Source organism: Macaca nemestrina, chromosome 16 (genome assembly GCF_043159975.1).
Source record: "Macaca nemestrina isolate mMacNem1 chromosome 16, mMacNem.hap1, whole genome shotgun sequence".
In the NCBI taxonomy this organism is placed as follows: domain Eukaryota; kingdom Metazoa; phylum Chordata; class Mammalia; order Primates; family Cercopithecidae; genus Macaca; species Macaca nemestrina.
The window spans coordinates 85,476,373-85,498,835 of NC_092140.1; the positions used below are offsets into that span (position 1 = coordinate 85,476,373).

General features: G+C 40.3%; 2 protein-coding genes across 20 annotated transcripts in view; one reads left to right on the plus strand and one right to left on the minus strand.

Moving 5' to 3' along the window:
* LOC105491738 (N-alpha-acetyltransferase 16, NatA auxiliary subunit) overlaps positions 1–22,463 on the minus strand; it is a 249,151-nt gene that overhangs the window by 47,580 nt on the left and 179,108 nt on the right. For 7 of the 13 annotated variants that reach the window (XM_071081439.1, XM_071081438.1, XM_071081440.1 and 4 more), the window contains 6 exons: positions 13,287–13,371; positions 11,345–11,449; positions 9,440–9,597; positions 7,091–7,225; positions 4,761–4,914; positions 873–992 (listed from right to left, as the gene is read on the minus strand). In XM_071081439.1, the coding sequence (XP_070937540.1) occupies positions 873–992; positions 4,761–4,914; positions 7,091–7,225; positions 9,440–9,597; positions 11,345–11,449; positions 13,287–13,371 (757 nt within the window). Of the gene's footprint in view, positions 1–872; positions 993–4,760; positions 4,915–7,090; positions 7,226–9,439; positions 9,598–10,186; positions 10,911–11,344; positions 11,450–13,286; positions 13,372–17,977; positions 18,104–18,907; positions 19,228–22,463 lie in introns of those variants that run through there. The other 6 variants (XR_011614870.1, XM_071081445.1, XM_011758401.2 and 3 more) reach the window with 5 other exon arrangements.
* The window catches only part of LOC105491737 (mitochondrial translation release factor 1), a 95,132-nt gene continuing 90,945 nt past the window's right edge, over positions 18,277–22,463 (plus strand). For 3 of the 7 annotated variants that reach the window (XM_071081449.1, XM_071081446.1, XM_071081450.1), the window contains exon 1: positions 18,327–18,782. The gene's annotated coding sequence lies outside the window, so the exon portion shown is untranslated. The other 4 variants (XM_071081448.1, XM_011758395.3, XM_011758394.3 and 1 more) reach the window with 3 other exon arrangements.

The following is a 22,463-nucleotide window of genomic DNA, read 5'->3' on the forward strand; positions in this document are numbered from 1 at the left end:
CCCGGCCAGTTTTTTGTAGTTTTTAGTAGAGACGGGGTTTCACCAGGTTAGCCAGGATGGTCTCGATCTCCTGACCTCGTGATCCGCCCGTCTCGGCCTCCCAAAGTGCTGGGATTACAGGCTTGAGCCACCGCGCCCGGCTTCACCAAACTTTTTAAATTTAAAAATTCTAAAAAATAAATAAATAAAAATAAAATTCTGCTGTTTCAACATCTTTGAGCCAGTTTCATAATTATTTCAGGAATACATTTATTCATGAGTAAATATGATTTTAGGAATATTAACAGTTCCTACCAACACTTAATTATGAAAAATTACAAAAGTCTTGGACTCACACTAGATTTCTAAAAAGGTCAAAGTTACCTAATTTCAAAGGAAGATATGTAACATTTTGCTCTACACAAATTAGCCTAGTTTGAAATCAAAGCAAATACCCTCAACAGTAATTGTTTGGCCCAATTATTATTTAGAGGTTGAGGGTAATGAATGTCTAATGGTTTTAAAATATTAAATAGTTACAACACTTCCCAGAAAGGGAATGCTCATTTTCTTTCCCATGTCTCTACTCTAAATTGGTATTTTTTTTGTTTTGTTTTGGTTTTGCTTTGTTTTGTTTTGCTTTGTTTTGGTTTTGCCTCACCTCCCAACACCATCACAGGTAAGGGTCAAGGAACCTAAAATATCTGCAAGCACTTACACTTAAGTGTAACTATTTGAATTCATTTTCAGTCCCATGTTTAATCTATAATTTTACTAAATGGAAAAATGAATACTAATGCTAAAATTGTTTGTTCTCAAGTATTATTACAACTTTACATTTTATTATACTTCAAACAGTAGTTATGAGAAAAAGGAGAAAAATCATTACATACTAATTTGTAGAGCTTTTTCCAAGCCTTCATAATAACACCAATTTTCTGCATTCCGATCAATCAAGTTTTTGAACACTTCACTGGCTTCTTTTAATCTTCCCAATTTCAACAGTATTTCCCCTGAAATTAAGTTTAAAGACATATTCATTTTAAACATTACCTATCTATCTGACCCCAGGGACTTCACTAAGCATTATCAATGAAGAGATGGTTAAGAAGACACAACTCTGTATGCTTCCCCTTTGGACGTGTAGCAGTTTATGCAACTAAGCATAGCTTGCCTTCAGAAGTGAACCTTCATTTTTGGCTCCCTGTTACACTCCAAACACTTACGTAGGACATTAATTTGTTAGTAAAAAAACTTTTGCATTACACACATATCATGCCCTTTGAAATAACTAAAGACACACACAAACACATCAAAATTAGACTGGCAAATAATTCTAGGGAACATTCCTATCTTCCTACTACAAGATTTGAATATATCTTCCTATCAGTTCATATATTAATTCTCCACTCAATTCTCATTGTTTCCTTTCAAGATCACTAAAACTGGAGAAGTTTAACTCAGTGAAATTAAAACATTAAACACCGCTTTGTAATAGGAAACCACACAAGCCATGTTCATGTACAGATTAGCTGAGTGGGTCGGTAAAAGGTCAAATCCTTTTACTAAGCCACACAAATTAGGAGGAGGTGTGGAGAATGAGGACCCAGACTTCTCTAATACGATGAAAACACACCTAATCCAAGATAAAGGGGACAGTCTCAAAAAAGAACATACCTCAGCTTCCTGCCCTCAAGATTACTCATTCCTCAAACAATCTATTTCAAGCAACCCTTTAAAATGTCTTCAAGTCATCCTATTTCTCCTTTCATCATGTCGGAGGAGGCAGTACATTATAGCAGGTTTTATGTAGTATTATTTTACCATTTTTATATGTCACTCAAACTCTACAATTAGACTGAACTAGGAATAATTACCAACTCCACCACTAACTAGCTTTGTGACGGGGAGAAAACTGGGTAGTTAGCACATTGCCTGTCACATAATGAATACATATAAATATCTGCTACTGAAAACTTCAAATGTGCCCAATTCCTCCACGATTATCTTCTGGCCAATTGTTACCCTGCTTATCCCAGATATAATAAGACAACAGCATATTTTTCATTTTCAAAAAACATCTGTTATTTGCTACTACCATGAAGCAAAGGAATGCTAGGACAAATATATATATATATACATACATATACACACCCCTACATATTCATACATAAGCAGAAATCTCCAACTTTTAAAGCTTTTTAAAGGATCGTAAAAAGTTAATGACCACAAAGAAAACTGTGTGAATATCAAAGGTCTCTGGACCTGCAAAGTTCAGTGAAAATCTAAAAATAATACCATGATCTGTCTCTGTAGATAATACAAAGCATGAGCTATGTATTCAAATTAATGGCCCCCAAATTACCCTCACTAGCAATATAAGGATAAATGTGACTATAGGCAATCTGCAGATTTATTTTTGTTTTTTGAGACAAGGTCTTGCTCTGTCATCCAGGCTGAAGGGCTAGTGGCACAATCACAGCTCACTGCTGCCTCAACCTCCTAGGCTCAAGCAATCCTCCCTTCTCAGTCTCCCAAATAGCTGGGACCACAAGCATGAACCACCACACCCAGATAATTTTTTTTTGTTGTTTTGTTTTTGTTTGAGACGGAGTCTCGCTCTGTCGCCCAGGCTGGAGTGCAGTGGCCGGATCTCAGCTCACTGCAAGCTCCGCCTCTGGGGTTTATGCCATTCTCCTGCCTCAGCCTCCCAAGTAGCTGGGACTACAGGCGCCCACCACCTCGCCCGGCTAGTTTTTTTTTTTTGTATTTTTTAGTAGAGACGGGGTTTCACCATGTTAGCCAGGACGGTCTCGATCTCCTGACCTCCTGATTCGCCTGTCTCGGCCTCCCAAAGTGCTGGAATTACAGGCTTGAGCCACTGCGCCCGGCCCCAGATAATTTTTTAATTTTTTGTAGAGATGGAGTCTCACTATGTTGCCCAGGCTGGTCTTGAAATCCTGCACCTCAAGCAATCCTCCCGCCTCAGCCTCCCAGTGTTGGGATTACAGGTGTGAACCACCATTCACGGCCTATACTAACTTGAATTAATTTCACTGTACCATATTTACTTTTCAAAAACTGCATTCCCTATTTGTTTTTATTTTTAAGATTAAATAATCTAACTTAACTGCATTCCCTATTTTTTTTTAAGATTAAATAATCTAACTTATGGATTATATTGAATGCATTTCCTATTGATGCTACAGGACAAATATCAAGAAAGAGAAACAGCAACCCAAGGGAGTTAAGATTTAATCACGAAACGACAATAATATTTCAGAAAGGAAAAATAATTGCCTTTTTTCCTCTTTGCTCCCATCAATAAGTAATGGAACAAGAGAGAAATCAGAATATTTAATTATTTACCCATATTTTATCAATAACTTTTAAAAGTGTCATTAATATTGGTATTAATATTAATTACAATAAAAACTAAATCACTCATGTGCTATACATTAACCAGAAAGAGTATACTGGTTAAAAGTAAGAAGCTCATGAAATGGGCATAGGAAAAAGAGCATATATTACTAAGTGAAAGAAGCCAATCTTTCTCAGGCAAGAAATGATCTGGCAAAAATAAAACCAATCTGAAAAGGCTACATACTGTATGATTGCAACTATATGACATTTTGGAAATGGCAAAACTATGCAGAGGGTAAAAAGATCAGTGGTTGCCAGGGGTTTGCAGGAGTGAGGGATGGAAAGGTGAAACAAAGGATGTTTAGGGCAGTGAAACTACTTTGTATAATACTATAGTGGTGAATACATGTCATTATACATTTGTCAAAACCCACAGAGCATGACAGTGGGAAAGGCTATGGGTATACAGAGATATATGGCAACTCTCTGTACCTTTTTCTAGATTTTACTGTGAATCTAAAACTGTCCTGAAAATGTCTATTTTCTAGAAAAAAGTAAGGGCTCTGAAGTCAGAAGGATGTGTTGATGTGCTTGGAAACTGTAACTCTACCACTTAAAAAGCTGGATGACTTTGGGCAAGTCCTTTACCTCTCTAAGCCTCAGTCTCTTCCACTATAAAATGGGGTTAATAAATAGTATCCATCTTAAAAGTGCTAAAAAATTAAATGAAATAAAGCAGTTTAAGCAATTACCATGCTCAAATAGAAGGAGAGTTTTAAAATATATATTAGCTATTATTTTTATTAAGCTTCAGACTTCAGAGGTCCTACAACTGTATAAAACTTTAGTTCTAAACTATTATTTTAGCTGGACATTCAATTTAATACAATATTGCTCAGGTAAAGAGAACTAATGAGCAAAGCTTTGTGAAAATTTTTTTTGACCCTTTGTTGATGAATGCTGTTAAAACTATAGGGATCCTGTCTTCATAATTAGCCCATAATGAAAATAAATGACCTTTGTGTTCATGATGATCCTAGTATCATCAATTATGGTTCTCACTGTATTTCATCAACTACATATGGATATACAGAGATACATACTCAATATGAAGGCAGAATAATATACCGCTTAAGAGAATGAAATCTGGATTCAAATCCAGCACTCTCCAGTTTACTAAACTGTATGACTTGGGGTTAGTCAATCTCTCAGTTCCTCAGTTCCCCTCATCTCCAAAATAGATATAATAACTACAACATAGAGTTGTTATGAGGATTAAACTAGTTAATAATGGCTTAATAATAAAGTGTTTGGAACCTTGCCAGATACATAACAAGTGTCATGTAAGACGTAGAGAATAAAATATGTAGCTTTTTGTTTTCTGTTTGAGGCCATTAAAAAAAGGGAAGTCAACTTACCTTTAATTTCTTCCACCAAAAGTTTATCACATATTTGTTTCTCATATGTTTCTATATGTTCCAAAGATTCTTGAAATAGATCTGCCTCTCTCATCACTTGATTCTGGTATAGTATCAGTTCACTATATTCATAATCTATTTTGTTTGGAGGAACCTGAAAAAAAATGACCAAATTACTTTAATTGTATAATTATATAAAACAGTTACAGACCTTTAATTAAACTGCCTTCTCAGGAGAGTCATTCGCACAAACAAGAAGGCAACCCACAAGCAGATACAAACAGAAGAGTGATTAACAGCACCAAAAATGAATGCATTATTTAAAACAAATAATGGGGTGGGACTTCTGTCTACCCGCAAGTGATACAGGTCAACAAATCCTAAATACAAATATAAAAATGGTTGAAATACTACAGAATCTACCAAAAAAAAAAAAAAAACCTACTAGAATTAATAAAAGTGTTTAGCAAGGTCACAGAATAAAAGATCAATGAAAAATTACAGGTATACTTTGGAGATACTGTGGGCTTGGTTCCACACCACCACAATGAAGTAAGTGACATAATTTTATGGCTTCCTACCCTTGTTCTTTGACACCACCAGCATGTAAGTTCCATTGGCCAGGCACGGTGGTGCACGGCTGTAACCCCAGGTCTTTGGGAGGCTGAGGTGGGTGGATTACCTGAGGTCAGGAATTCAAGACCAACCTGGCCAACGTGGTGAAACCGCGTCTCTACTAAAATATAAAATTAGCCTGGCGTGGTGCGCATGCCTGTAATCCCAGCTACTCAAGAAGCTGAGGCAGAAGAATCGCTTAAGCCCGGAGGTGGAGGTTGCAGTGAGCTAAGATCTTGCCACTGCATTCCAGCCTGGGCAACAAGAGTGAAACTCGGTCTCAAAAAAAAAACTAAACTAAAAAAGTTTTATTAACACTATACTATAGTCTATTAAACATGCAGCAGCATTATGTCTTAAAAAACCAACGTTGCCAGGCACAGTGGTACACCCGTAGTCCCAGCAATCCTCCTGCCTCATACCTCAGTCTCTGGAGAAATCCTAGCTAGGATTTCAAGTCCTAGTCGTAGCCTAAGAGTTCAAGACTGTAGTGCATAGCCACAGCACTTCCGCTCTGGCAACACAGTCAGACCCTGTCTCAAAAAAAAAGTAAAGAAAAGAAAATAGAAATTGGCCAGGCACAGTGGCTCACACCTGTAATCCCAGCACTTTGGGAGGCCGAGACAGGTGGATCACAAGGTCAGGAGTTCAAGACCAGTCTGGCCAACATGATGAAACCCCATCTCTACTAAAAATACAAAAATTAGCCAGGCTCAGTGGCAGAGGCCTGTAATCTCAGCTACTCGGGAGGCTGAGGCAGGCAGGGTAACTGCTTGAACCTGGGAGGTGGAGATTGCGCCACTGAACCCTAGCCTGGGCGACAGAGCAAGACTCCGTCTCAAAAAAAAAAAAAAAGAAAGAAAGAAATTGCAAGCACCTAAATTTACCCATCAAAATGTCATAATTTTGTGTTTAAAGGAAAGTTTTTTATCAAGTCCACCAAATGTGATACAGTACTATCTTTCGGTCAGAACTTGATTCTTGGATAAAAACAAAGAACCACTCTAATCAAGAATTCTCTGGTGTGAGGTAAAAAGCTAAAAACCTAAGTAAAGACGGCGGCCTTACTACACAGTTTATTTCCTCCCTTAAGAGAGTAAAAATAGCAGATTAAAAAATATAAAAACTCATAAATAGAAGATACTATATAAGACTTCAACAAATTTCTAGAAAACAGAATGCAAAGCAGTAAGTGAAACAGGATGGAAGAAGCCCAAGTCTAGAGCATCTACAAAGAGGAAATTACTATGGAGAATGCCTATCTGTTCTGGAAAACTCCAGACAGGGTCAAGATTATGAAATGACAGATAAACAGAGGAGTGGAAAAGACAAGGCTGGGGATTAACTCTAAGTGAAGTGACTCAATCCGCACCATCTCCATCAACTTGCAGCTGAATCCACATGTAGAATACTCTCCATTGAAACGTGGAGGCAGGCGTGGTGGCTCACGCCTGTAATCCCAGTACTTTGGGAGGCAGGATGATCATTTGAGCCCAGGAGTTCGAGACCAGCCTGGGCAACATAGCAACACTCCGTCTCTCCAAAAAAAAAACAGAGAGAAGAAAAATCCTACATTTTAACTGTTTCCAATTATGTAAAAAAGTTTTCCAGTTTTCCATAGGTCTCAAATACTTCAAGTCACATTTGAGGGCAGGGACAATTAAGAAGTCAACTACTCCGTTTGTGAAGGTAGAAGAAAACGTTAAAATTCTTACTTGCTGAGTTTGTCTAAATTCTTCCAACAGTTTTAGGGCCATATCATAATCTTTCAGCAAATGGTATGCAATAGCATATCCAATCCACGAAGCACGCTGTGTGGGGCGCAACTGAAGAAGCTGGTATCTTGTCTCCTAAAAAAATACATTTTAACTTGCTAAACATTCTCATTATTTCATTAAAGAAAACAATCTAACCTTTAACACAATTCTAATGAACTATATCAACAAAGATCAGTTTCAGTATGAAATAAAAGTACTTTTTATGTTTCTTACCTAAATTACTAAAGTTCTAGAATATCCTGTAATAGTCACTGTGAGGCTGTCACTGAAACATCTTTGGGGCCCATGCCTTTGGACTGCCTTATTAAATTACCTTTAAATAATGAGGTTTTTTTTTTTTTTTTGGTAACTAAACATTCTGTAAGAAGACTAAGATGGTTTTTTTTAACCACATTTTGCTACTTATAAAACTATTATATGAATTACATGTACTTACAGTGTAAATACATTGTAATAATTGGCCAGACACAGGACAGACACAGCCAGGGGAAACACCCAAACATCTGACTATCCCTTATTTTTACTGTTGGATCTCTGTCATTCCCAAATCCTTTATTAAAGCGTAGGTCAGTATTATTTTCTCTGCCAACTCTTGGCGTTACCCTGGGCAAATGCAAAACTAATGTGTATCACCCATCCCACAATCTATCCTCTCAGTCCCAAGATTTTCTAATCTTTAATGATTTTCTCCTCCACTCCATTCAGAGGCCCACTCCCACAGCCATACCCTACGAGTTACTGCCACCCAGAAATCATAAATTTAGGTATCTCACTCTCTACCCACAGCTCCCATGCTGCCAACACTATCATTTGGTGACATTCCTACCCTTGTTCTTTGACACCACCAGCATCTATACTTCCTGGGTCCTTCACACTTTCACCACCAGCTCTCCTTTTTTTCTTTTAGAGACAGAGTCTCCCTATGTTGCCCAGGCTGGACTAAACTCCTGACCTCAAGCGATCCTCCTACATCAGCCTCTCAAGTAGCCAGGACTAAGACATATAATACCAGGCCTAGCTCTCTTTCAACTTAATTTATTTCACAATCCACTTTAGCAACCATTGTTTGGCCAATATTCTTAATTTCTATGCCTCATTCCTAAAAATAACTGATTTTAACTCCAACTGCATCTAAGCTGCTAAGCACAGCTGAAGAAAAAAATACACACTTTGAAGAGTGGTGCCATTATTATTACTAAGTTCAGCAGACCCCTTAAAGTGGCTGCAAAAATCTAGGCATGGGGTATGAGGGCTTATATGGCAGTAGAGGGCAAAAGAAGTGTGTAAATAATGTATTTAAAGAAAACTGTTAGAACCTAGTGACCTCCTTCTCATAAGAAAGTAAGAGAATTCCATGTTGGACATAGTGATTCTACGATACTAAGTGGAATAAGCACATGGAGATGTCCAGGAGAGTTGAAGATGCAAATCTGAAGAGGTCTGAACTACAGAAAGACTGATTTATGGCAACCCTTCTAACATTTTTAAAATATCTACTAACCAATAATTTTTAAAAGCTACTTTTATGTTTAGGTGTCAATTATAAAAGCCCTATTAGTTTACCAAATTTGTAAACATCAAACCTACAAATAATCTAGTATAGCAGCTGCACACAGATATTCCAGTTAAACAGCTATGGCTAGGCACAGTGGGTCACGCCTATAATCCCAGCACTTTGGGAGGCTGAGGTGGGAAAATCACTGGAGCCTAGGAGTTCAAGACTAGCCTGGGTAACATAGCAAGACCTTGTCTCTTTTTAAAAAATAATTAATGAATTAAAAATGTTTTAAAAACCAGTTTTGTTTTTGTTTTTTGAGAAAAAGTCTTGCTCTGTTGTCCACACTGGAGTGCAGTGGCACAACCATGGCTCACTGGAGTCTCAACTCTTAGGTTCAAGGGATCCTCCTGCCTCAACCTCCTGGGTAGCTGGGACTGCAGGTGTGAACTACCATGCCCAGCTAATTTTCTTATTTGTAGAGACGGAGTCTGGCCTATGTTGCTAAGGCTGGTTTCTAACTCCTAATCTCAAGCGATCCTCCCACCTCAATCTCCCAAACTGCTGGGATTACAGGCGTGCGCCACCGCACCCCACCAGTTATCCTTTTTTGATACTCAAGTAAAAAGTGCCATAACTATGACTGAGAAGGAAGGTCCCAAGTGACATACACCTTCTAACAAACAATCAAATCTACGTGATCTTGGCTTATGATCACCTCATTCTGAATTCACATGCTCTTAAATTATATCTACTGTAAAGTCATGTACATTTAAGAATGAAGTACTTACTCGGTAACCTTCAAGGTCTCTCATTTGGATCTGCAACAGTGAGAGATCCCTCAAAATTTGCAGGTTATCTTTATCTAATTTGAGGGCATTTCGGTAACATTTTATAGCTTCATCGTATTTCTTATCAGAACGCTGCAACAGTCCATATACATGCCAACCTATTAAGTTAAGGAAACAAAGACATACACAGACACTAGAATACACTATGCTACATATCTAATATAAAACTTACATTAAGGAAATGGTATTTTGCCTTGAATTTGTTTCAGAATGATCTGGGGTCTGGGAAAGGGGAATAGTGAGGGGAAGTTAAAGAGGAAACCAGATCAGGCTTGGTTGATAATTGTCAAATTGTTGAAGCTGGGTAATGGCCACATGGGGAGGGGGTCATTATTCTGTTCTCTCTGCTTGTGTACATGTTTGAAATTTTCTGTAATATTTTAAGTAACCTTAAAGAATTCTTGGCAAAAATTCTTCACATTTTCTACCCTCTATCCCATCACTTTCCTACCCCAGCAACCTCAACATTCACCTATTCTTCATCATGATGTCTTGAAACAGAATATATACAAAAACTGCAACTACCTTTTGAAACAAATTTACAGTCAACCAATTCTAAAGTAACGTGTAACTATCATCTAATTTCCTAGTTTATATTAAAGGCCACAAAAAATAAGTTTTATTTCTTATAAATTAAAGTCTTAGTATATCTTGGAGTCAAAAGCCCCACAAAACTATCATACTTACATGCCCTTCTCTTCACTCTGGGGTAAGCACTGGGATAAAGAAATAAGTATTTAGTAATTTGAGAAAACCCTAAGCTAAATATGTGAAAACACTACTGAGATTATTTGTGTTCAATACCAGTACATGGCTAAGTGAATTAAATGTAACAAATTAAAATGCAAGGGCAATATGTGAAAAAAAATGCAGATAAACATATAGATAAGCAAAACAAATGAAAGTCAAATTCAATGATCCATCCTTTAAAAAAAAAAATTTCTTTTGGCCGGGCACGGTGGCTCATGCCTGTAATCCTGACACTTTGGAAGGCCGAGGAGGGTGTATCACCTGAGGTCATGAGTTCGAGACCAGCCTGACCAACATGGCGAAACCCCATCTCTACTAAAAATACAAAAAGTAGCTGGGCATGGTGGTGCACACCTGTAGTCCCAGCTACTTGGGAGGCTGAGGTTGGAGAATTGCTTGAACCCAGGAGGCAGAGGTTGCAGTGAGCCAAGATCATGCCACTGCGCTCTAGCCTGGGTAACAAAGACTCCTTCCCCAACCAAAAAAAAATTTTTTTTTTTTTTTACACACTGGGATATTGCCCAAAGAAAAACACAATTATAAAGATCAAATTAAGTAACAGCTATGTCTCCGTGTTAACAGAAACCAAGCTGAAGAACCAATATCATACTTAATAATAAGCAAAATCTGTTTTAAAATAAGTTTTTCTTCTAAAATGTCTAGAAGAAAGTTTAAGACACACAAATTTTAACATAAGATTAACTAAAAGTCAGTATTTGGAGTAATAGGAAAGTATCATCCAGTTAATTATGTTTAAGAAAAAAATGGGTTTCAAGTCACATACAATTATCAAAGTAACTTTTCTCCAACACTAAGCACAACAGAAGTAAACACATTTTATAAAGATTTCCTCTAAAATACTCCAATAAATAAACACAGGGTAGAGAACAAATGAAACTAATATTGGAGGAGGGGCACAAGCAAAAACGAAACTAATATTACAAAATGTTGATAATGATTATAGTTGAGTAATGGATACACAGAGTTCATTAAATTCTCTCTTCTACGTACATTTGGAATTTTCATAGTACAAATTTAATTTGAATTAAGAAAAAACTAGTTAAAACAAACTATTTAACTACCGCAAAAGGATACAGACATGACTCTTGACATCATTACGAAGTCCTTTACGAACAAATTCATAAGCTTCTTCTTTTTTTCCTAAACAGTTCAGTGTTAATCCTTTCATAGCCAAAGTCTCTGAAAAATAATTTTTAAACTCTATTTACAAATGACAGAAAATGATTATCTTAATAGTACTTTAATAGTTGAGATCTGAAGGATTACTACGGCTCCAATTCATCTTTTTAATCTCACAGTCTGAACTTCCCTCCAAGTAGAAAAAATAAAACTACATTTAAATAGCTACTTAAAGCTTAGCAGCCGAAGTCCTCTGAAATTCTACAGTTTCAAAGTTGCTAAAATGGCTTCTGCCCTTCACAAGACTCTGTAAAAGTGGTTGATATTACTCTGCTGAAAAAATTAACAAAGCAGGCCAGGCGCAATGGCTCACACCTATAATCCCAGCACTTTGGGAGGCTGAGGCGAGTGGATCACCTGAGGTCAGAGTTCGAGACCGGCCTGGCCAACACAGCAAAACCCCGTCTCTGATAAAAATTAGCCAGGTATGGTGGCACGCGCCTGTAATCCCAGCTACTGGGAAGGCTGAGGCAGGAGAATTGCTTGAACCCAGGAGGCAGAGGTTGCAGTGAGTCAATATTGTGGTACTGTACTCCAGCCTGGGCGACAAGAGTGAGACTCTGTCTAAAAAAAAATTAACAAAGCAGACCTGAGTCTTATGGAATTAAATCTACCATAGCAGTCCCACAGCTCTTACCTAAGGTCAATTCTAATCAATCTGATTTACAACCACACAAAAACACTCAATTTACCTTAATAAAGACATATACATAATTTAAACCTCACTTTATTCAATATTGGAACAGACTTCATTTTTGATAGCAAGTTTATTCCAACAAATTCCACTTAGGCTAATTACATCAGTTCACATTTCAAGACCACAACACTGGATGATGGTAGTGGCAACAAAAAATATGTAAGGAAGTTAATAAAAGATGGTTTAGAATGAAATAATTCTCTGAATTATCCACAAGGGAATTACGCAAGAAGAATGATTTTCAAACTGATTTCCGCAGACTCTATGGTATTCAGAACCTGGTGATCCTGTGGTCCAAACCCCTCTCCAACACCTTTTATCTGTTTCACATATTGAACTTTCCCACAGGCTCCATTTGGACAAAGGTTCCACAGCTAAAAAGCTTGAAAACAAGCTTTAAAATTAATTCTATGAAATGAAGATTTCTTTCCAATTCCTTCAACGAATCTTTTAAATGGTGTTAGAAAAGTGAGCAAGGTCAGCCTATTTTCCCAATAAGATGATCTCAACCATTACCCAAGTCTGATACTGAGTAACCTCAACCAGCATTGCTATGCTACAGGATCGTAACTTTCATGTCTATCCTGATCCATCCTTCTAACACTGGCTATGACTGAAAAACGATACAACAAGAAAATACAAACTTTATAAACACCAGTGTTAGAAAAACAACTCGAAATATGCAATCTAATGGTAAATTAGTAATATCATATGTAAATGTCAGCACATACTAAAAAAAAACCACATCTACCAAAGAATAAAGTGCAGGTGACCATATCTTCATACTTCTATATCGCAAATTTTGTCCTAATTTTACACACAGGAAACCAAGGTATAAACTTAAAATTCTATTCAAAGTAATAAAGGAAATCAGGTCCATAAACATACTGATACATACTTTCTCCAATTTTTCCCCAATAGATAAACCAACCATCCTAATCTTATCCTTCAGTACATATACTTAAAGATAATACCGGTAATCTAGAAGACTCATATAAAGCATTAAAAAAATGCTGAACATTTATGCACTCTAATAGAGAATGGCAAGGCCTTGGAATCTGGGAAATACTCTTCTTTCACTGTTAATCCCTGGTTTTAGAATTTGATTTCCCTAAAGCAATCTCTCACATGAGACAATACCTCCATGTTCAGCAAATTTTGGGTTCGACAGAATCATCTTGCAAAACTTGAGGCCATTTTTGTACTGCTTCTGTTCATAACATTTCTGTAAAGAAATATGAACAAAAGTTATTTTATCAAATGAATACACAACGGGTATCATATATTCTTTTCACGGCATCATATATTCTAAATTCAAGATCCAAAATTAGGTCTAAAACGTGATGGAAAGGATATCACTTACAAACATGCAGTGTACTTTTGTTACCTATTCTTGTCAAATTGTTCTAAAATCTACATATTTTCATTCTTATAAAAGACTATGAAAAAAAGACATTTAAAAAACAGAAAATTTGGCCGAGGAAGGTGGCTCACGCCTGTAATCCCAGCACTTTGGGAGGCCAAAGTGGGTGGATCACTTGAGCGCGGGAGTTCGAGACCAACCTGGCCAACATGGTGAAACCTTGTCTCTACTAAAAATACAAAAATCAGCTGGGCATGGTGGCATGCACCTGTAATCCCAGCTACTCAGGAGGCTGAGGCAGCAGAATTGCTTGCACATGGGAGGCAGAGGTTGCAGTGAGCAGAGATCACACCACTGCACCCTAGCCTGGGCGACACTGCAAGACTCTGTCTCAAAAAAAAAAATTACAAAAATTAGCCAGATGTGGTGGCGCATGCCTGCAATCCCAGCTACTTGGGTGGCTAAGGCAGGAGAATTGCTTGAATTCAGGAGCTGGAGGCTGCAGTGAGCCTAGATCATGTCACTGCACTCCAGCCTGGGCAACTGAGTGAGACCCTGTCTCAAAACAACCAGAAAAAAATGGCAATTCAATCAATACTGCCACAGAATTTTTTAAATTTTGTTTCCCTTTCCTAGTACACAGAATTTTTGAATTCAAAATAATTCCAATGCTTTGGGAGGCCAAGGCAAGAGGACTGCTTGAGCCCAGGAGTTCAACACCAGCCTGGGGAACAAAGCAAGACCTCATCTCTACAAACAAATTAAAAATTACTCAGGCGTGGTGGTGCACATCTGTGGTCCTACTACTTGAGAGGCTGAGATGGGAGGATCACTTGAGCCCACGAGATTGAGGCTGCAGTAAGGCATGATTGTGCCACTGCACTTAGCCTGGACAGTAGAGCAAGACACTGTCTCAAAAAAAACATTTAAGCAAAAACATGTGGCAACAGAAAAATACCAGAAACTGCACTAAAAGCCTCTGCTACTGCAAGAATGAAACCAAAGTGCATGTATAGGTGCATGCACACACAAATACTACCACTTACTGAGCAGCTATTATATGTCTGTATAAAATTTGTAATCTCTTAATACCAATTATTTAAAGTAGGTGTCATTACTTCCACTTCAGAGATGTGGAAACTGAAACTCCAGAGTTCAAAAACTTGTTTATAAGCGGCTCAGCTGCAAACTCTGGTCTTACTCTAAAGACCATCATTAGTCCAATGCAAGGATAAGCAACATCTTTATTCCTGAATGCCACCAGCCAGGGTACGCAATTAACATCTCTCCCTGGCAGTCACTGATGCGGACAACACCCCATTGCTTTCTACTCTTCCCTGGCTTAAGTTGTTCAGTCACACTGGGTGTTACGTTACTCAACATGCCAAGCTTATCCCCACCTCAGGCCTCCTATACTTGTGTTCCTTACACCTGAAATGCTTTCCTAGATCTTCCCATGGATGGTTCCTCATTATCATCTAAGTCTCACATGTCCCCTACTTGCCCACTTTATCAAATACTCCCATCCTCCTTCCTTCCCCAACATACTCTCTACCATATTACTCTATTTTCCACACAGTGCTATCATTTCCTGAAATCTTATTTTGCTATTATCTAGTGTCTGTCTTCCCCACCATCATATAATGGATCCTTAGAACAATGACCTCACCTATCTTTATTTTTCAGAGACAGTCTCGCTCTGTTGCTCAGGCTGGTGTGCAGAGACACAATCACCATAACCTCAAACTGCGAGCTCAAGTGATCCTCTCACCTCAGCCTCCTGAGTGGGTAGGAAGGACTACAGGTATGTGCCATCACGCCTGGCTAAATTTTTTTTTTTTTTTTCTTGGTAGAGATGAAGTCTCGCTATGTTGTTATGTTGTTCTTTTGTTCCTGGGCTCAAGTGATCCTAGCTCTCACCTCAGCCTCCCAAAGTGCTGGGATTACAGGCGTGAGCCACTGCGCCAGCCTCAGCCTATTTTAAGTACTGCTGCACTGCCAAGGCTAAACAAATAAGAAACTGCTCCATAAATACAGCCTACTAAGTTCAAAGCAAAATGCCACTAACAACAGATGAGACCGTCATTAAGCCCTGCAGCAGGGGCTGGATGTGGAAGGAATTAGAAAAGTCTTCACAGAAAAAAAGTTTATATTGAGGCCTCTTGACAGCCTCTGGGGAAGGGAACTAGGTGGCTCTGGGATAAGGATAGGAGAGAAACCTAAATTTTGAATGATGTGAATATACCACCTATTCCAAAAATATTTTAAAATAAAAAATAACAATCTGAGTTTGACTACAAGAGTCTGTCTCACACATACAAGAAAAAAACAAGTGGAAGGAACTACTGAGAAAGACAAAGAGAAATACTAGTTTTTCTGACTGACCAAGTGATCTGAAAATAATAATCATACTGCCAATAACAGTAATAATAGTTAACACCTACTGGAAGCATTTACTATACGTCCAGACACTGTTCTTATTTTTTTCCTTCATCCCATGACAGCTTATTTACTCTTTATTTAAATCCCAGGAAAGCCTATGAGATGCATGATATCCCCATTTAGATAGAGAAACTGACACACAGTTACAGAGTTTATATAACTATTAAGTGCCAGAGCCACAACTCTTAACCAGGTAGTCTGGTCCCAGAGTCCAAGCACTCAGGTAAAGAAGACAAGTCTACCTGTAATCTCAGCTACTCAGGAGGCCGAGACATGAGAATCGCTTGAATCTGGGAGGCAGAGGTTGCAGTGAGCTGAGATCTTGCCACTGCACTCCAGCCTGAGCGACAGAGCGATACGCTCTTGCAAAACAAAAAAAAAGACAAATCTACATTCACTCAGCAACCATTATATAGTAAATAGAAACGATAGATTCTAGTCTCAATTTTGCTAATACTCAGACAGAGAACCTTAGCCTCTTGGTCATTTACCATCCTTAGGTTTGTCTCTTCCTAAAACAGGGCATGGAATAGCTCCAAAATTCAACGAACTGCAATGCTAATCAATATCCAGTCTGGGGAATAAGACATAGAGATATAAGCCACGTGGAACATGTAAAAAACCAGCTGGTCAGTTTGTGTAGATGTGTTTAAGTTTTTTCAATAGAAAACTTTTACTGTTGGTAGCAAAGCACTTTAACCCACTAAACTTTAAAGATAATTTTTTTTTTTTTTTTTGAGACGGAGTCTCGCTCTGTCACCCAGGCTGGAGGGCAGTGGCCGGATCTCAGCTCACTGCAAGCTCCGCCTCCCGGGTTCACGCCATTCTCCTGCCTCAGCCTCCCGAGTAGCTGGGACTACAGGCGCCTGCCACCTCGCCCGGCTAAGTTTTTGTATTTTTAGTAGAGACGGGGTTTCACTGTGTTACCCAGGATGGTCTCGATCTCCTGACCTCGTGATCCGCCCGTCTCGGCCTCCCAAAGTGCTGGGATTACAGGCTTGAGCCACCGCGCCCGGCCAAGATAATTTTCTTATAGAGACTTCCGTTTGCTATGGAATTTGTTGTAGCCAAATTTTACCCACATTTATTGCAATTGTGAAATGATAAAATCACCCACTTATGCAGAATCCTCCTAAATTCATGCAGCCTTATCAGAAACATTACATACTTAGATTTAAAAATGTTTAGCTTGGCTGGGCACAGTAGCTCACATCTGTAATCTCGGCAATTTGGGAGGCTGAGGTGGGATGATCACTTGAAGCTAGGAGTTCGACAGTAGCCTGGCCAACAAGAGACTTCCATCTCAAAATAATTGATTTTTTTTAGTGGTTACCATTTCCCAATTTATCTGGGGATAAACTTTACCTTTTTTGTATTTGAGAATAACAAGTAATGTAACGTTTTCCTTATGACACTGATCCATGATTTGAACTACAAAAAATTCATATAGAGAGAAAAGAAGTGCTGTCATCTTTAAAGTATGATGCCAAATGTCCTGAAATCCAACTAGCGATTTATAAATGATATTCTCATTAATGTTTCAGATTCCCGGGGCGAAAAAAAATTAAAAATAAAAATAAATAAGTTACTTCTCCAATTCCATGCTGTGTAAAATAGAAGGGCATGAGAAAAAGTAAAATTAAAAAATACAAAGCCCAATGAAGCAACCTGCCACATGCTTTAATTACTCATATTTTTAATGTTCTCACACTTGTCTCTTATTGGTTCAAAACTAAGCACCACATAATATTTAAAATTTTTATCCCTAACTATGTATCTTAACGTTCTGAAGACTAAGTGTGAAGGTTCTATCGGCTTGAAACAGAACAGCTACTATGAATTATCTGCCGCTGTTAATACTTAATATTACTCTAAAATCAGTATTTTACTTATAGTAAAGTTAAGCAACAACTAACAGCTATATAGCCAACCCAGCTTTCAATAAATTCACCTTTAAACCTAAATGCATGTTTAGCAAATAAAAGCTTTTCTTCCGGTGAAAAGATAAACTAGAAGAGACAGTTACCTACTAACAATATTAGTTTAAAACCTAGGGTAGCCAGAGGATACTGAGGAAAGCAAAGGCATGCTGCCTCTTCTTAGAAGAACAGAACCTGGAAAGCCACCAGGGACGCTGGCACACAGCCCACAGAAAACTGCCCACCCGGCTCCGCAGCGGTCATCACTATGGGGCCATTATTCAGGGTTCTGCTCCGCAATAAAATAAAAACGCTCCCCTTAAATGCAAAACCAGCCAGTCCACGCGGCTTTAATTACTCAAGCAAGGCCTGTGCGACTAGAAAGGAAAGAGCTGTGTTGAAGTTGGTGACAACTCAGTAAAGCACTTCAAGTCAACTATTCACTTCCAAAGAGGTACATTATAAACAGGCAAACTTTTTTCCCAACGGGAGGTGGTGCCAAGCTTGGCTTCCTAGAGTTGCCGGTTTTATTTCCTTGTAACCAGGAAAAATTTCACCATCGCATCGATCCCGCTTTAACAGGTATGCGGGTGCGCCGTCCAATCGAATTAAACGCAAAACAGAGAATGCAGAACGCAAAACACCTCACCGAGGGGAGACTGGCAAAATAAACCAACCAGGGAGGATCCCTGAGGGACTGCTGCGAGCCCGGCGTGGCAGAGCGCACGGCAGCCACTACCAGCCGAGGAGACTGTGCCCAGGCACTGCGGAGGGCGGCGTGAAGTTTCTGGAAAGAGCGCGGCAGGGGTGAGGCGAGCCGCTGCAGACCGAGGAAAGGAAGCGCGCGGAGGAGCGGCGCGGCTGTCCCCGGGGCCGGTCGGAGCGGGAAAGTGGGGTCCCGCGAGCTCCGAGGTAAACAAAGAGCGGTGGACAGCGGAGGCCAAGCCCGGCCTGCGCCGGCCGCCGCCAGACCGCTTGCCCTTAAGGCCCGAGGACCCGGAGACTGGGGGGCGGCAGTGCGGCCTGTGGTCACTCACCAAGATGCGTTTGAAGAGGTTGCTCTCCTTGGGCGGCAGCAGCACGTTCGGCATCGTGGCCGGCGGGGAGGCTAGGTGCCCGGGCACTCCGTTTCGCGGGGGTGGGCACCGGGACGAACCGCTGCTGAGAGTCGGTCTGCGGGCGATGGATTAGTTCATTGGCCTACAGTTGCAGTTGGGCAGCCTGGCTGTTCGGCACGGTGGCAATGGAGAAGGAAGGCTGTCTGAGCAGGACACGCTTTCGCCGGGCTCCGCTTTTTGGCCAGCGGCGGCGGCGGTTCCCGCGCGCTGCAAGATGGCAGCCAGGGTCCGCCTCCCGAGCCCGACCCCGTGCGCATGCGCGGAGCGCCCTGCGAGGAGGGGCTGCGGGTGACTACGGGGGCGTGGCGGGGACCAACTGCGTGGATTTGCCTTGGGCTGCGGCTCCCCTCGCCGCAATCTCGGCGCCCCCTGGGGCTTTGGCGAGCTGTCACCGAAACCTTGGAGTCCCATGGGGTAGTGAGTCACCACCCTCATTCGCCATTGCTCCTATGCATCAGAGCCCCTCATAAAACTCCTACTTATTGTCTGCTTCTCCTTGCGATAAAGTAATAATAAATAAAAATGAGAATTTTCTTTAAGTAGAAAAGAGAAGACACTGACTTGTATTGCACTCCTGATAATCTTGTGGCCCAAGATAATGTTAGTTATGACTCTGAAGAGTCAGTTTTTTGCATTTCTCCCCATTTAGGAATTTGAGTGTCCGACATAAAGTAGACTTTTGATGTAAGATGAACTTGTTTTCCTTCCTTTTCCTCCTTGATTCAGACTCTGAGGAGAAGCCTTCTCTCTTCAGTGCAAACCAAACAAATATTTACAATGTTTGTTTTTGTTTGTTTGGTTGGTAGGTTTTGAGAGGGAGTATCGCTCTTGTAGCCCAGGCTGGAGTTCAGTGGCGCTATCTCGACTCACTGCAACCTCTGCCTCCCGGGTTCAAAGATTCTCCTGCCTCAGCTTCCCAAGTGACTGGGATTACAGGCATGCGCCACCGCGCCCGGCTAATTTTGTATTTTTACAAGAGACAGGGTTTCACTATGTTGGCCAGAATGGTCTTGATCTCTTGACATCGTGATCTGCCTGCCTCAACCTGCCAAAGTGCTGGGATTACAGGCGTGAGCCACCACGCCCGGCCGGAATTACGGTTTTATAAGGCCACTGGTCTTCTGAGACCTGAGACCAGAAAAACCTACCCTTTCTCTTCAGATGGTTCCCCTTCCTACAAGCCATATAATAATGGGAGAAACAGGCTTCAAATGCGGGATCTTCCAACTCTGGGGTACTTTCTACAACAAATAAAAGGCAGCATAGTGATGGTAATGTGTGAGTCTGGAAAGATACAAAGGTGGCAAGAATAAACCATACATACAGTGTAGGGTTAGTATTAAAGTGTGTGTAAACATTAGGTACATAAGCTTATTTATACATGTGCTGAATCTTAATGGGTGCATATTTCTGAGACTATAAAGTAATTGATGAGTAACTGCATTTAGCGGGCTGTAATCAGAACTGGGCTGCCCTTTTTTATTTTCTTTCTTTCTTTCTTTCTTTCTTTCTTTCTTTCTTTTTTTTTTTTTTTTTGGAGACAGTGTTTCCCTCTTGTTGCCCAGGCTGGAATGCAATGACTCCATCTCAGCTCACTGCAACCTCCGCCTCCCAGGTTCAAGGGATTCTCCTGCCTCAGCCTCCCGAGTAGCAGGGATTACAGGCATGCACCATCACCCCCGGCTAATTGTGTATTTTTGGTAGAGACGCGGTTTCTCCATGTTGGTCAGGCTGGTCTCAATCTCCCGACCTCAGGTGATCTGCCCACCTCGGCCTTCCAAAGTGCTGGGATTACAGGCGTGAGCCACCATGCCTGCCTATTTGATTTTCCTTCTTTCTAGCCTAAGTTGGTTGGAGATGAAAGAAAGAATCATAGGAGTCTTTTTTTTTTTCTTTCAATCTCCTACGTTTCACACAGGATCATAGGAGTCTTTTAAAATAGGGAAAGTACTGTCATTAAAATTGGGGGTCCACAGCAATTCCATTGCTGGGTATATACCCAAAGGAATATAAATCGTTCTACCATAAAGACACATGCACAGATGGCCAGGCTAAGTGACTCACCTGTAATCCCAGCACTTAGGGAGGCTGAGGCGGGTGGATCACCCTGAGCTCAGGAGTTGGAGACCAGCCGGGGCAACATGACACACACACACACACACACACACACACACACACACACCACTAGCTGGGCATGGTGGCGAGTGCCTGTAGTCCCAGCTACTTGGGATGCTGAGGTGGTAGGATCAATTGGGCTTGGGAGTCAGGTTGCAGTGAGCCAAGATCATGCCACTGCACTCCAGCCTGGGCAACAGAGTGAGACCCCTGCCTCAAAAAAAAAAAAGACTCATGCACGTGTATGTTCATCACAGCACTATTCACAATAACAAAGACATGGAAGTAACCTAGATGCCCATCAGTGGTGGACTGGATAAAGAAAATGTGGTACATATACACCATGGAATACTACACAGCCACAAAAAAGAGCGAGACCATGTCCTTTGCAGCAACACAGATAGAGCTGGGGGCCATTATCCAAAATGAATTAATGCAGGAACAGAAAATCAAATACCACATGTTTTCACTTACAGGTGGAATTATAAACACTGAGTACCCATGGACACAAAGAAGGGAACAATAGACACTGAGGCCTACTTGAGGGTGGAGAGTAGGAAGAGGGCAAAGATTTAAAAACTGCCTATAGGGTATTATGCTGATTACCTGGGTGACAAGACTATCTGTACACCAAACCCCCACAGCATGCAATTTACCCCTGTAACAAACCTGCACATGTACCCCTTGAGCCTAAAATAAAAAATTGAAAGAAAAAAATAAAATAAAAGTGGGGGTCCAAGGGCCTATGTGTACTCTGCAGAGCTCCCAAGCTGCCCAAACTGTTAGGAAGTAGGCAAGTATAGCTGCTTTGGGAGCTTGCCTGAGGTGCACCTGAACTAGTGGCAGTCCTCCACCCAGAGAACTGAGCAGGCACACAGAAATGCCTCCTCTCAGCACCCTCATACGCAACAACCACTGCCACAATTCTACCCACAGTTTGCTTACCACAGCATTACTAATTCCTGAAAACCCTTTGGCTTCCAATTTATCTATATTGTCATTTATCTACATCATTGGAAGTAAAGGGTTACTTATGGGAAGAGCCAAACCTTCAGTGCTTCAATCAAGCCCTCACTTGACCCTCATAGGACATCGACTTTTCTAGACCTATTTCAAAACGACAAATTAGATTTTTTTAAAGAAATATACAAGAGAAGGGAAGAAAAGCATAGTACCAACTGTAAATATTTTGAAGACAAGGAATGTTTGTCTTTTATGAAAGTTTCCTGTGGGCCTCTTCCAGCCTTATTTACTACAAATCATTAACTAATCTTCACTCTCTGTGGTAACAGCTAAATCGTCATCCTCATTCACCATTGCTCTCCCCAACCTCTAAATCAGCAGCCCAGGAAGGTTCTTC